At 43.4% G+C, this 14536-nt stretch overlaps 1 protein-coding gene across 3 annotated transcripts in view; it reads left to right on the forward strand.

Moving 5' to 3' along the window:
* runx2b (RUNX family transcription factor 2b) overlaps positions 1–14536 on the forward strand; it is a 39773-nt gene that overhangs the window by 10529 nt on the left and 14708 nt on the right. Inside the window, exons 1-4 of one of the 3 annotated variants that reach the window (XM_034228789.1) lie at positions 5649–5793; positions 6813–7072; positions 8502–8658; positions 10472–10606. In XM_034228789.1, coding sequence (XP_034084680.1) covers positions 6875–7072; positions 8502–8658; positions 10472–10606 — 490 coding nt within the window. In that variant the 5' untranslated portion in view covers positions 5649–5793; positions 6813–6874. Of the gene's footprint in view, positions 1–5648; positions 5794–6812; positions 7073–8501; positions 8659–10471; positions 10607–14536 lie in introns of those variants that run through there. The other 2 variants (XM_034228786.1, XM_034228788.1) reach the window with 2 other exon arrangements.

Genomic DNA, 14536 nt, shown 5'->3' on the forward strand with positions numbered 1-14536 from the left:
TGTGACGATGGCCAACCAAAATATATAGTATATTTAACACATTTAAACACTCCATGACAAAAAATTCATATGGACCATGTCAAGGTGTGGGTTTGCACCGTCTATGTTTATGTCTGCGTGCAATTGAGCATCCACGGTAGACTTTTTTTTCCTTCATATGGCCCTCCTTCTACAGCTCCTTATATCGATTTGGACCCGTTGCACCTGGACATTCCTTCACCCGGCCTCCATTCATATACATATATACATATACTGTCTCCTTCCTCTCCCTCCCTTGTCTCCTGCCCTTGTCTGTCCTGTTACTGTATTTGCCTTCCTCTGGTCTCGAAACAGGAGCAGTGGAAACTGGCGAGTCATAGCCGATAGCCCCCCTGCGAGTGCTAGTCTGGGCCGCTGCTTGTTTGCCTCTCGCCGTGTAGTCACTCCATCTTTCTCGCCTGTGCCTCCCTGCCTCACATAAATCATCCTCAATCGCACCACACGGACAAGGGAGAACAGAGAGAAATCTCCCCTCTATAAATCTGGTATTAGTTTTACCTCGCATAATGAACACAGGGGCTAAACGATCCTGGATACATGAGAACAGCATGTCTTGCAGATGTACTATAAATATTTTGATACTAGCCGGCTAGTTTGCAGAGGGGAAGTAGACCAGTGAAATACACAGAGGAACGGAAAAGTGTAAAGTGGAATGTTGGCCTAGCCCGAGTGTCTGTATTGTCTTTAGCACCTACAGAGGGTCTCGGTCCAAGAAAAACGCTCTTTACAGGGTTCCTGTTCCCAGCCGTGGTCCGGTACCACTCCTGGATACGCTGCGTTTCTTTCAAGCCAATCTTTCAAACTGGTCTCCAAGGAGGGGGGCTCATTGTTTGATTAATTGCACGATCAGACCTGATTGAGTGATAGATGCTGTGAAGGGGAAACCAGCACGCCTTAGGGACACTCTGGGACTGAGTCTGGAAAAGGCAGCTCGAGGGGAAGGGTTTGATTGGTGGAACGGCTGAATTAAAGTGAAGGACTAATAACAGTATAGCTAATGACACAATGGCTGCAGCCAAATATGCCTGATCACTGTACAGAGATTTTGTTGCAGCAATGTAAAGACAAACTGTAACATAAACTTCCTTACAAAAGTGGAAAAACTGCCTCTCTTTGGCATTTGCCTGGCGTAAGCCCCGGGCACTGTCACTCTACCCCATCAAAGAGCCACACACCCACCAACACAGAAAAGCCTACAAATACAGTCGCTGCGCTGTGACAGCAGGTGGTGTGTGACACGTCAACATCTGAGGGTTCTTTGGCAGACGGAGAAAGAGTTCTCAGCTCAATCGCTCAGATCTATCACTAGGACTCTTTAATGGCAGCCTTCGTCACATATTACTGCTTTATTTTCTCCTTTCCATCTCCCAGCCCACATAAGTTCCCTTTTTTGTTCCTATTTTTAAGTACAAGTGATCTCAATTAGGGACCTCCATGAAGGCGGTAGGCGGCAGACAGTCAGAGCAATAAGAGCAGAGAGGAAATTGTCTTTATACCCCTTCTCCCTCCCTCCCTACCTCCCTCTTCTACCCTCCTACCACAAGCAGTGAGCAGCCGCCCCCTCCATGTCTCCATCTCTTTCCATGCTGCTCTTTCAAGAACAGAGTGAAATATCAGACAAAAAGAATTCTGTATATTCACTGAGAATAAATACATTAAACTCTGAAGGCACTCCAGCCACCTCAAAGTTTAATACAAACCTTGAATTTCACTCGTTAAAAATGGTGGCTTGGGAACATGCACACACACCGCAGAACGTGCCATCCTCCTCCTAACAGTTCACTGTGATGTCACGGGCTCGTTGACAAACAGTCATTAAGGGCTTAGCTGCGATCTGGGATCAGTGCAGGGATGTGTGTCGGTGAGGTTGTGTCGATGAGGTCAGGAGGAGTAAAGTTTCTGCCCATCGTCATCCTGGTTGGACGTCTACCAGTCCAAGTCTAACTACAGTGACCGGCAGGCTAGTTATGTGGCCGCTCCCCCAGTTGGTTGGGTTGATTGGCTAGTAGACTGGATCTTTGGCTGCCCTGCTGCCGAGCCTGGTGGGCTCCCTGATTGGTTAGCTGGCAGAGCCCGTTGGCTGGTGGCCTGCCAAACATGGAAACATCCCGTTACAGCCGAAAAAGCCTGGGCCTCGTCACTGCCCTCTTCTAGAAAGCTATAATTAAGTGTCTTGAAAAATGCACCACTGTGAAATGGAGCCCTTATCCTGAGTCTTAAGTGGCTGTACTTTTCCTCTCGAATGGCGAGAGCATGCAATGTGAAGAGGAGATGAAGAGAGTGTCACATTTTATAATAGCGTCAAATATATAGTCATTGTCAAATCCAAAAGTGAATGTATGTGTATGAAGACTTGGGTGTGCCCTGCTTTTGCACTGGACTATATTGATTTTTGGCATCAACACTGCTCTGTCATCTTTTCTATAATGAGGTGTTAATAGCAAGGATAGATTGGCCTCTAAATGTGTGTTTGCTTGTAAATCTGTGTATGTCAAACAGGAAGAGAGATGTTAAGACGTTGACAGATGCACAGTTGCACAAAGACAAGGGAAGATAACAGAGATTCTGCATGGTTAGTTTGCTGACAACTTTGAAGCCAGCGTGTGTGTTCCTATTAGCGGTTCCCATATTGTCTTTGTCATTCCAAGTGGGAACTGGAACAGAAACTTTTAATGACACGCTTGATATCACAACAGGAAAATTAACCAGGGAGCGTCAGCTGAGTTTGATTTTTATTGAAAACAAATCATTGAAACTGAGCGGCAGAAATACAATATTACCATAAATCATAAAACACACATCCTGCTCTATGTGGTACACTGTGGTTCTTCACTGTTAGTGACTTCTCCTACTGTGCAATGACTCGGAGCCAGAGTAACACAGTAGATGAATAATACCAGAGCTGAGAGAGACGATCCAGCTGTGCGCCAGGCGAGGAGCAGCCACATTGAATGAACCACTTTATGCTAGATTAATTTACTACATAATATTAAATGTGTTAATACTGTGCGGGATGGGTCCAATATCCTATAAGTCCAATAATACATGAAGGATACAGCATTCACATTTAATTAGAAGTAGATTTTTGTCTGGGCTAAATCTTGGACCATGAAGCGGGAAAGTGGTGTTTCTTTTTTATCGAACAGCGTATCCTGGCACATTAACGCCTTCTCTTGTGTCTTCCTAACATCTTTGCGACTTCAAACGACATATTTCAAACTCTGAGGTCGTCCTACCTCTCAATGACAGAGAGCCGGGCAGCAGGCCTCAGTGTATGAAGGCAGGCCGTATCCTGTAAGGAGCTGGAAGACAGATGCTGGACGCACAGCAGAGAGGCAAAGCGGAGTCAGATGGGACAAACACTCTTTGATGAGCTGAGCTTGTCAGGGTTAAAGTCACGGCTACACTGGGGTTAAAAAAAAGGGGGGGGTGTTAGGGTTTTCAGATCTGGCTGGGAAAATCAATAGGCTCTTCCTGCTGCTTTAATGATGGGACAATAACAGGGTGTAGAAAATCCACATTAAAGACTGATTAGCCGGCCTAAAATTAGCCTAACTTTATTATCTTGATAGAAATCTAATCTGCCATTCATAAAATGTACCTTCATTTGTCTGTGAAGGATAAAAAAAAGTTACAAAATGAAATTCCAGTTCAGATTTCAGTCAAAATAACATAAAACACATCAATAATTGTGCTGATTAAATTGATGGCATGAAATTGACTGAGCTTATTATTTCATGCCGAACATTTCCTAAATGAAACTCCTCTACAACATTAAGGATGTTTTCCACATTACCCCAGATGTATTCAGTGGTGAATATATTATATTATCTGAGCTGAAACTTAACTCTGTTGGAATAACCGGCTCCACGGTTCCTGCAAGGCCATGTTTATCACTATTACAGATTTAATTACTACTATTCACATTTATCCATCCATGAATTGTTAGTTGATCTTTGAGTATGTAGGACAATGTGAACCATATTTCTGGTGTTTGGGGCACACGGAGGGGAAATGTAACTCAATCACTCTTTTTTTTTTCTTCCCCATTCCCCGTCCGCATGACGAGGTGCCAGATGCATGTCAATGCTTTCAGACTTTATATATCCCTCCCACATCCTCACACACACACACACACACACACACACACACACACACACATGCTAACAGACATGTATGCATGTGCACACATAGGTACATACATTCTTATGTAACACAAGAAGTCAAGTTATTTCAAGTTACAGTCCACAGGCTTTGGGCTTTTTTCTCTCAACACAGAAACCTTATTATAAAAATCTATAAGACTGAATTCAACTTTTAAAGCATACTGTAAAAACAAGCTGCAGAAGCCCTGACAGAACCCAAATAACCTCACAGCTGTGCCTCCTAGTCCCTTTTATTTTGAAACAGGCCCGGATTATCAAAGCCCTTTTCTTAAAGACTCTTTGCAATTAAAACCTGTTAGGGAGCAACGGAAAAGGAACATAGACTGGCAAATACACATGCTGCTGTGTGATGTGGCACCCAAATAACGCTCTTTCGGAGACTGATGGGTAATCAGGGCAGAGGGCGTGGCGGTGATGAAAGTCGGCTGAGACATGGAGTCTCACAGAGGGTGGATGATGCCCTCTACAGTAGACACAGGAGGGGCAACAGGCCTGCTCAGAAACTGACTTCAGAGCAGCATCCCACTAAAACATTTCTGCTCTAAAATAACAGGACATCATTTTTCTATATTTTATTTTAGAAATGTTTTTCTCACAGTATGAAGTTGCAATTATGAACCAATGTGCAGATGACTGATTTAAAAAACAAAAAAGATTTCAACAAAAATTGTGATTTGTTTATGTTTGCCTTGCCCTGGAAAATAGTTGTTTTGCATATTTAATAATTTTTCACTGTTCATTTTACCGTGGTGGAATAAGACCCTTTAGTAAGTAGAAGTAGAAGTAACACGCTTGGAAAATCCTGCAATCGGATAAATTACATGATTTAACATACAGTATGTAGAATAAATCCGGGAAAAGACCATTGTGAGTGTTATTATATATAATGTCATAGGAACAGCCTATTTTATTTACTCTAGGCTATATGTTGGCTGTTAAATCTAAAACAATACATCAATACATGAGCTCATATGTATTGTATCAAAAATCTTTATCTGCAAAGTGGTGGAGTATAAAGAGTATTAACTCTAAAATCTACTGTAATGTAAATATAAACTGCCTAAAAAATGATCAAGTGCAGTGTTTGAGTAAATCTTGCAGTTACTTTTTAATTTTGATTTAATCACCGTACCTTTGGCGCTGTTATGTTTAAGTTCAATTGTAAAATCATTTTAAATTGTATGAGGCACAACAGATGGTGAGATTATGTGTGTTTACTTTCCCAAAAAGAACCAACCGTTCACAATAAACGGCCACATGGCTGGGTAAACATAATGAAAGCCCGTGTTGGTCGAATACCTGTACACCTGCACAACAGCTCTCCCCTGCGACCGAGTGAAACCCTACTCCTGCCTGCGCCTCTACCTGACTCACCGCTCTCCGGTGACTCACCCCCTCCTACCTTATGGAGAGTAACTCACTTCTCACCCTGGCTCGGATCTCTGAACGCTCTTCTGAGCCGCGTATTATCGGGACATAGTGGGTAACACAACGCGGAGTGATGGACTGACTCGCGTTATTCCGACTGGAAATGACCACCCCCGGAATTAGGAGCGCGCCGATGGTCCGGTGGAGCGGTAACATGTTGGTATGTACGTGAGGCAGTGTGAAACTCTTATTCACGGAGAGAAAATGCGTGAGACGTGCGTGTTTCATGAAGGTATCGACGTTAGACTGAGACCTGTCCGGCCGTGTATATAGGCGTGATAGATTATGGCAGAGGGAATGGATCTGACTCCAGACACCACGTGTTGGAGTCGCATCAGCGCAATAATTGCTGGGCGCTCGAGCTATATAAACCACAAAAAGCCTGAGCACGGGAAACCCCGGCCTCCAAACAGTAACCACATTTACGGCTACAAATACGGGATACTATTTTTCCGCCTCCTTCATCTCACCGGCGATTTTTTTTTTAACTTCATCCACCTTTTTAACCTTACAACACTGCCAAGATACTTTACGGGACATATACACACTTGGAAGGCGTCGGTGGTATATAAATAGCTCTTAAGTATTGTTAAAGTGTATTCCTTTGACTTTGAACACTTTGTGTGTGTGTGTACATTGCCTGCGGGCTTTCAAAAAGCCTTTCAGTTTGGCACAAAGACTTCAATGACGCACCTGGAGCAGTGCTTTGACTTTTCACTAAAGGAAGACAGACAAAACGTTGTTTTTTTTTACATCTGAGTCGACGGTTCCCTTTTAAACCTGCCTTTTTTGTAATTGTATAGCCCATTACGAGCTCGGACATTTATTTGATGTTATTTATATCCACACACGAGCAACTACGCCTGCGTTACGGCGCATGGACGCTTTCCTCGAGAAGTTTGAAAAAAGGAGCTCGTCATTTAAAACATCATCAAGTTTTCAAGGGTTGTTTTTCTTGACGGAGAAGTATATTATATATTCGTTTGTAGTGGAGAGGGTTTTGAAACGCGGTGTGCGCACAAGAAGTTTTCCATTGGCAAGCGCGCTGAGGTTCTGCGAGCAGCGGCGCACACTCCGAGTTTTCCCCCTGAAGTGTGTGAGAGAGACAGAAAAAGAGGAGCTGGAGAGCCTTTGGTGCCTTTTTGATAACCAACGCTGTTGTGATGCGAATTCCCGTAGATCCCAGCGCCAGTCGGAGGTTCAGTCCGCCGTCAAATAGCCTCCAGTCGGTCCCAGGGAAGATGAACGATGTGAGCTCTCCAGCGGGGCAGACGGACTCAGCTGCTGTGCCGAGACTGCGCCCCCACGAGAACCGCAGCATGGCCGAGATCATCGCAGACCACCCGGCCGAGCTGGTTCGGACCGACAGCCCCAACTTTCTGTGCTCCGTCCTGCCGTCCCACTGGCGGTGCAACAAGACGCTGCCTGTCGCCTTCAAGGTGAGTCCCGTCTCAGCGATGTGCTCCGTAATTAAGTAAACCATAAAGTGTTCGGTGTTCACTCTAAGATTAAACTAAAATCAATGTAGACATATTTTGTGTATGCATAATTTTTTTCTTGAACCCCGTATCTACTAAAAACCTTTAAGTAGCCTAATGTAATTATTTGTATGTCGATTTATTTTTCCTTTTGTTTTTATTTCAAATTTACAAAAAATGTAAGTATTGATGTCATGGGGATCTGGGAGTTTTTAAAGCCACTTCAGAAACCACACAAATTCAGAAAATGAATCACAAAATGATGGTGATGTTTAAAGGGAGAGAACAAATAAATGTTTGGCCAAATGTCTTTAAATGTAAAATAAGTAACTAAATGTACACATTGTTTTTCTACTCGCATTTTGTAAACAAATAATAATTGTATATTTTTTCCAAAAGGCACTTAATGTAGAAAACTATAACATTCATGTCTCTCTTAAATACCCCCCAGATGGTGGTTATTTTTTACAATGAAAGCTTTGTTTCTATGGTGATTAATATTATTTTTATTTTCAATGTAATTATCTTCATATGTTACAATTATAAAAACTATACCTCAACATATATATGTTACCACCACGTTATGGCCTATTCTAGCTCCTATTACAATTATTACCCAAAATGATATCAAATAGTTTTCACATGTTGATTTTACTGAACATTTAATGAGCAGAAGAGCATTAACAGAAACATATATATTTAAGCAGAGACTAATTGTTGATACATTAAAGGCCTCTTCAGGCATTTTTGAAGCCTTGACAATATTTTGCTCCCATGATATTTCACAGGAAAGGCCCTATTAAATACTTGACAGTTATTATGTAAAGGATGGATCAAAGAAACACCAAAGTGGAAATTTGTAGCTGTAGCCTGGCTGGCTCCAAATCAAATGTGACACATTTTAAAATATGTGTTACTTAACCGTTCTTATTACTATGGCTCTGTAATTATTGCTGCTCTGTAGGCCGGCTCCTGCTCTTTTATCTGCATCCAGGAATCTAAATGATAACACAAGGCCTTGCAACGTTTGTTTTGAAGACAGCATTCTAGAAGTGAAATGAAATCCTTTCATATTATGTCAAACAAGTCTGTCACATTAGCTCGAATGAATTCTTCTCAACAGTGAAACAGAGAATTAGTTTCATTTCATTTTGGTTTGGCTTTCAACAAAAGCATTTCCTTTATTATTAAAATATATTTGTTCAGTTTTAACTTTTTAATTTCTGTTTTACCACAAACAGAGGAAGATAATATTACGTTGTACCCAAATGAATGGAGTGATTTTTTACTACATTTTGTCGCAGTACTAGGGAGTAAAACTGTCTACCTGTTGAATATTGTTTTGAGCAGTTAATAAATGTCTGCCCTTTGACCTCTCTGCCCCTGCCAGGTGGTTGCCCTGGGAGACGTAACCGATGGGACTGTTGTGACCGTCATGGCGGGTAACGACGAGAACTACTCCGCCGAGCTGCGGAACGCCTCTGGTGTGATGAAGAACCAAGTAGCGCGCTTCAACGACCTTCGCTTCGTTGGCCGCAGCGGCAGAGGTGAGGCCCGACACACTTTATCCTCCATTCACTAAAACTACAACTCAGGGGGAGCCATTCGATTCAGTGGTGTGGATTAGTGGTCACGTTCCCTTCGTGGCTACCACATAATGATCTGTAACTCCAGGCTCAAATCCCACCGCCTGTGAGTGGTAAATCGTGTTGCTTGAAAATGAACGTCCTCAAATAATTATTTGTCTTTTTAACCAACTTTTTAATGCTTTGTATCTTTGCCCTTGGGTTTAAGAAACAAAGCTTTGAACGAAAATAGGATGTGTGATCAGCCGGTCTGCTGAATAAGACAGTGTTGTTCTGATGAAAAAGAAAACAAGTTTGTCTTTAAAATAATGTCACCTGACATGACCCGGCACAGTCGAGGCTTATAAACATGTTGATTGCTCTGCACATATCCTCATGCTGTCAGGCAGTGAGACAGAGGCCCCATCCTATTGGGTCAAATAGCATTCCCTAAATATTTGACATTGCAGGAGCGACTCTTCGCCTCATTTAATGTCATGTTACCAAATCGTCTTATTTACGCGCGCCCTCTCCAAAGATTTTTATTTTCTTCAAATCTCACAGAAAGTGGTCGCCTTCCATAAGTTGACGGTGATAAGAGCTGTCAGTGACTTTTCCTCTGTTGTAGCTGTCAAAAAGGGAGGGTAGCCGAGGCAGCCAGGAGAGATGAGGGGCTGACAAAAGTATAGAGAGCAGAGAGGAGGCATGTTGGCTGGACCTATTGCCTCGGGGACCTTGAGTGCGTCTCCCTTAAGAAGTGACACAGAATCTAGTCACAGGAAGTGACATAGGAGCCAGGGGAGATCGGACTACGAGGTGTCTGAAATGAATACCTGAGATAAGTACAAGCAGAGCGAACTGATAGGATGTTAGACAGCTAAAAGTCATGCACACAGAGGCAGGGAGAGCTGACTGAGATGGACAAAGATTGATAGTCAAAGAGCTTAAAATAGTGCCAGAGTACGATGACAGCAAGGTGGGTAATTCAGAGAGGAATCAGATACTTGGGATAATGTCATTAGAGTTAATAGTATAGCAGTGTGCAGGGTTGCCTGAATCAGATCGCAGGTAACGGTTGACAGCAGAGATGATGGGGCCCTACTTTATCACAGATCGCCCACATGCACCTCAGATATCAGGTATGGGGGACACCTGTTACTTCTGCTATCTCCTAAGTCATCTTATCCCTTCTTTGAAAGGCTTGTTTACAGTGAGTGTAGAGCAGGAGAGAGGAGGACACACACTACTAGGTGGCTGCGCCTGAATGGACAGCTGCTCCGATGAGTCGCTGCAGCAACCTGCCCCCCGCTTCCTGTTTCCTGTGCGTAGCCATGGCAACGCGATGCGCCCGCATACCTCAGACGTTACTGCTGCTGCTGCTGACTTGGCTGTTGCGCTCTGATTCATAGGGCTCCTTGTGCATACACAAGGGAGCATTACACACACACACTCAACCCCAAGGCAGCAACTGCTGGGGATTATCGAGAAAGGAAGTGACTATTAAAATGCCTCTCGCCCACTCACACTGCGCTAGACAGGGAGAAAAGTCTGGATAACAAGATACTGGCTCCTCCAGTCAATCCTCCATTAAGACTCTGCCAAAAGACTTAAATAGATCCTCTGAAACAGCAATTGTTGTCTGTTGTTAATCCTCTTAAAGTCGATTTTTGCCAGTTTGTATTGGCTATTATGTGATCACAACCACACTTGGGGACTTGGGGATGGTTTAGCGATGAATGAGGCTCATTGTCTTTGCAGATGGTATGTCATTTGATGTTGTTTGATGTCACCACAGGCAAGAGCTTCACGCTGACAATCACGGTATTCACCAACCCGCCACAAGTGGCCACTTACCACCGAGCCATAAAGGTCACCGTGGACGGACCACGTGAGCCCAGGAGTGAGTACAACGGCACGCACATACAGTACAGTAAGGGAATATGTCTACACACGCACAGATAACATAATACTCCTTCTTTTAATCAGCTTTTGAATGGGTACACCAGTATTTTAGGTGAGGTGCTTAAACATATGGGGTTTATGAGAAAAATGAAAACAATTACGAATCTGAGCTCAAAATATCATACATTTTAGTGTCTAAGCTCCCTACAGCACTGTATCCTACATTTCCCAGAATGCAACTCAGTAGTCTTTCATTTAGACACTATTTCAACTTTACAAAGGTACACAGCATTGCGTAAGAAGACATTATACTCTGAACTGGTTTTTTTACATGCTCAAAAGTAAACCTTATGATGAAAAACTAAACTTTATAGTTAGTGAAGTGCTGCTTTAATTCATCTCTGGATGTGACAAACAGTACACTTAGCCAATGGCAGCAAATGCCCCATTATAATGGTGACAGGCTAATAAAAATAAGTTAATTAACAAAGTAAACGTTTTACTGGAAAAAAGTTCTGATTATGTTAATTGGCTCTGAACAGACTTTTTATTAAGTTGACTTCTCAGAAAGCAGCTCAGCCTCCCGAGTGACGATTTGAGAGAGAAACGAGAAATAAAAAAGTAAGGCAGAATCTTCCTGAGAGGGTACACTGGGTAGCAGAATGCTAGCATCAGCTCCTTTTAATGGGCCATATAAAAACAACTGAGGAGGGAAAAAAAACTTTACTATAGCCCTCAGTGCCAACTGGTCTGGCATGCAGCTGTTTCCCCGACCCTCCTCCCTATTCATAAAAAAAAACATATTCTCATCTCATGGCGTCTCAGTGAACAATATCAAATCACAAACAACCCACCCACCCGACTGCCCGTCACATATGGCACCAGAGACACAGAGGAGCCAGGAGACAGTAGGATTAGTACCACCATCAGTCTCCATTGTAGGAAAACATGTCCGTTGTGCCAAAAAATGCCTCAGACGCTCGAAATTCAGCGTTCATCAACACGCACCCTGAAACAAAGGCACATGCTTGTTGTCAAACACACATGTACTCACAATCACACCCACTGTTTCCCTTCTAACTCTCATTGCACTCAAGCCATCTTGTTTGATCAAAAGCATTTCCTGTGCATCTGCTGTCCCCCGTCAGATAACTTTCAAACAAGTTCTGTTATTCGGTGGCGAGCAGATGGGAGTCGGAGCAGAAATTGTTTAGAAAAGGCCCACTTAGGTCTTAATAGAGTTGCAGTCTTGTATTTGTGTCTAGAAAGCCTTTATGTAAGCCTGTGAGTCACTAAACTAGACAAAGGCACCATTACCTGATGTAAGGTGAGGGATTGGGGCATTGTCAAAAGACTTTACACTTTCAGTCATTATTCCTCCCTTCTATTTGCTCAATTTGTGGTCTGAGACAAAGCTTTAAAGTTGAAGTCTGCATCTTATAACTTCAGTCCCAGGACAGTAATTTAAGCAATAAGGAGTATGTCATCACACGTAACCCTTGAACTTCTTTACTTCGCTGTTAAGTGGTCAGAATTGCAGCGACGGTGTAATTTACCCAGAAACTACAGCCAGAACACGTCTCCCTCTCAGGGGTCATTAAGCCGAGGTCGGAGGGTGGCAAAACACACATGTGCCCTCTTAACCACACCTCCCCTCCTCCAGGTTTCAGCATGGAGAGACTCCAAGCTGAGAGCACCGGCTGTCTCCAAAACTGCGATTCTATCTGTGAACGCTTCATTGACACATTGGGGGGGCTTTGTCGGCCATTACAGCTCTATTTTGTGTTAAACGAGTGGGTAATTAGGAGGCCTTTGGAACTCCGGGCCCCTATAGGGAGGGGTCCGAACAGAGACACACGGAGAAAGAACAGTGGGCTGTCTTGAGCTTGACATACACTGGTACTCTGTGGCTATTCTCTGTGAAAACACTGTGTTGTCTCTGGAAAATAGGCTGACAATAACACAAGATTTTAACGTGGGCTGGTAAGTGATATAAAAAGCTAAAATAAGTAACCATTCCCTATGGTTTTATTAATGTTTTTTACACTTTCCTGATGTTATTGGGAGGTTTTGCTCCCTGTTAATGACTTGCGGGGTTGTGGGTGTCAAGCTCAGGAAGGATATTTTGTGTAGGCGTGTTTGATGAGCCTTATGGTAGCCATATGAGTCTTCCTGAGGGATGTCATTTCCCCCAGCGTTTCCACATCTAATATCAGAGAGGGGGGGGGGGAAAGTTGGACCACCCACGAATAAACGGGGCTCATATCTCTGAACTGTGGCTCTGAGTTTAAGCTAATGAATTGCGTGGTCAAAGTGACGAATATCAGTGAGGCCCTGTTTTAAAGATCTGTGGTATGCTTTTCCTCAGAGGTTACAGTGTGTGTGTGGGTATGGTAAGTGGTTAGTCAGGTCCCTCTGGCCACTGTGTTATTAGCGGGAGGCTAACTCGGTTTCTGTGGCTCCCATTGTGCTTAATCGCTTGACAGCTCTTGGTTACTCTGTGGTTTGCCACTGCACCAACAATTCAGCAAGCGTGTACACATGTATGTGTCTGTGTGTGTTCAAGTGTAGAGGCATGTGTATGTCTGCTCCTGTAGATATGATTGCAAATGCATGTATGTCTGTCCCATAGCGCCTGAGTCTGCAAGCGCGGACCCACATATCATGTTTTGCAGAGAGAGAGTGTGTGTTATTGGTGTCATTAGTCTAGTGTAGCCACAGTGCTGGAGCAGAGCTAATAGGCCTCATTAAATGTCATTTTGAGCTAATAGACAGGGAGTGGTTGTTTAAACCAATATGCTTTTATAGGTGGTTCTGTCTCCCTTCAGCTGCTCCTGGCGGTGGCTGCGGCCAGCTGAGACAAACTTCCTGAGTGATAATAACCGAGGCGTAATAACACAATATACTAGGCTTTCTGTCCAAACCCACTGTTCTCATTATAGTTAATTGATCACAGACAAACATAGGAGGTGACAAAAACCATTGTGGCGTCACATGTACTGTGCCTCGCTGGGGCATATAGCTGTGGTTACTTTGCATAACTGAGTGCATGTGATGTGATGTGTGTGTGTGTGTGTGTGTGTGTGTGTGTGTGTGTGTGTGTGTGTGTGTGTGTGTGTGTGTGTGTGTGTGTGTGTGTGTGTGTGTGTGTGTGTGTGTGTGTGTGTGTGTGTGTGTGTGTGGTGTTGTGTGTGTGTGTGTGTGTGTGGGTGTGTGTGTGTGTGTGTGTGTGTGTGTAGTGTGTGTGTGTGTGTGTGTGTGTGTGTGTGTGTGTGTGTGTGTGTGTGTGTGTGTGTGTGGTGTGTGTGTGTGTGTGTTGTTAGCGGTGGAGGCTAGCGGTCAGGTTCGTCTTTACTATGGGGTTTAAAAGCTGCAGGGTCTGGGGGTATCTGGGCTCGGGGACAGGGTCGTGTTTTGGTTCGATTTTGGTCAGGGTGTTAACAAGTTTGGTGAAGAGGCCCTGGTTACTAACAGGCCTGTAGACAATATTAGTGGTCCAGGAGACCTGTCTGCCAAGCCAAAATATTCCTGTGACACACAAATACTCACACTCACACACATACACATAATACTTCCAGATATGCTTCTGCATAGGTTCAAAATAATAGCTTTAATAGTAATTGTTACTTTATTTGAATTGCATTGTTCAATATAAGAATATCTTTAGATTTAAATTTAGATTTTAAATTTTTGTCCAGTTTTGACCTGTATTTTGTTTCTATTGAGGCCACAGCTCACTCATAGGTAGGATGTGGCAAAAGAAAGTGTGTGTCATGGCTCTCCTACCTATCAGTGGGTAATCTATCTCCACTCCAATCTAAAACACAACCAGTATGTTATAATATAGGGTCATGCAGAGTAAAGCCGCCTGTCCCTTTAAGAGAGAGAGGGGGAATACCTGTGTGCATGTGCAAAGCGAGCGAGAGTGAGGAGCAAGTGTAGTAGGTTTCTGGAAGTG

This window comes from Gymnodraco acuticeps, unplaced genomic scaffold (genome assembly GCF_902827175.1).
Source record: "Gymnodraco acuticeps unplaced genomic scaffold, fGymAcu1.1, whole genome shotgun sequence".
In the NCBI taxonomy this organism is placed as follows: domain Eukaryota; kingdom Metazoa; phylum Chordata; class Actinopteri; order Perciformes; family Bathydraconidae; genus Gymnodraco; species Gymnodraco acuticeps.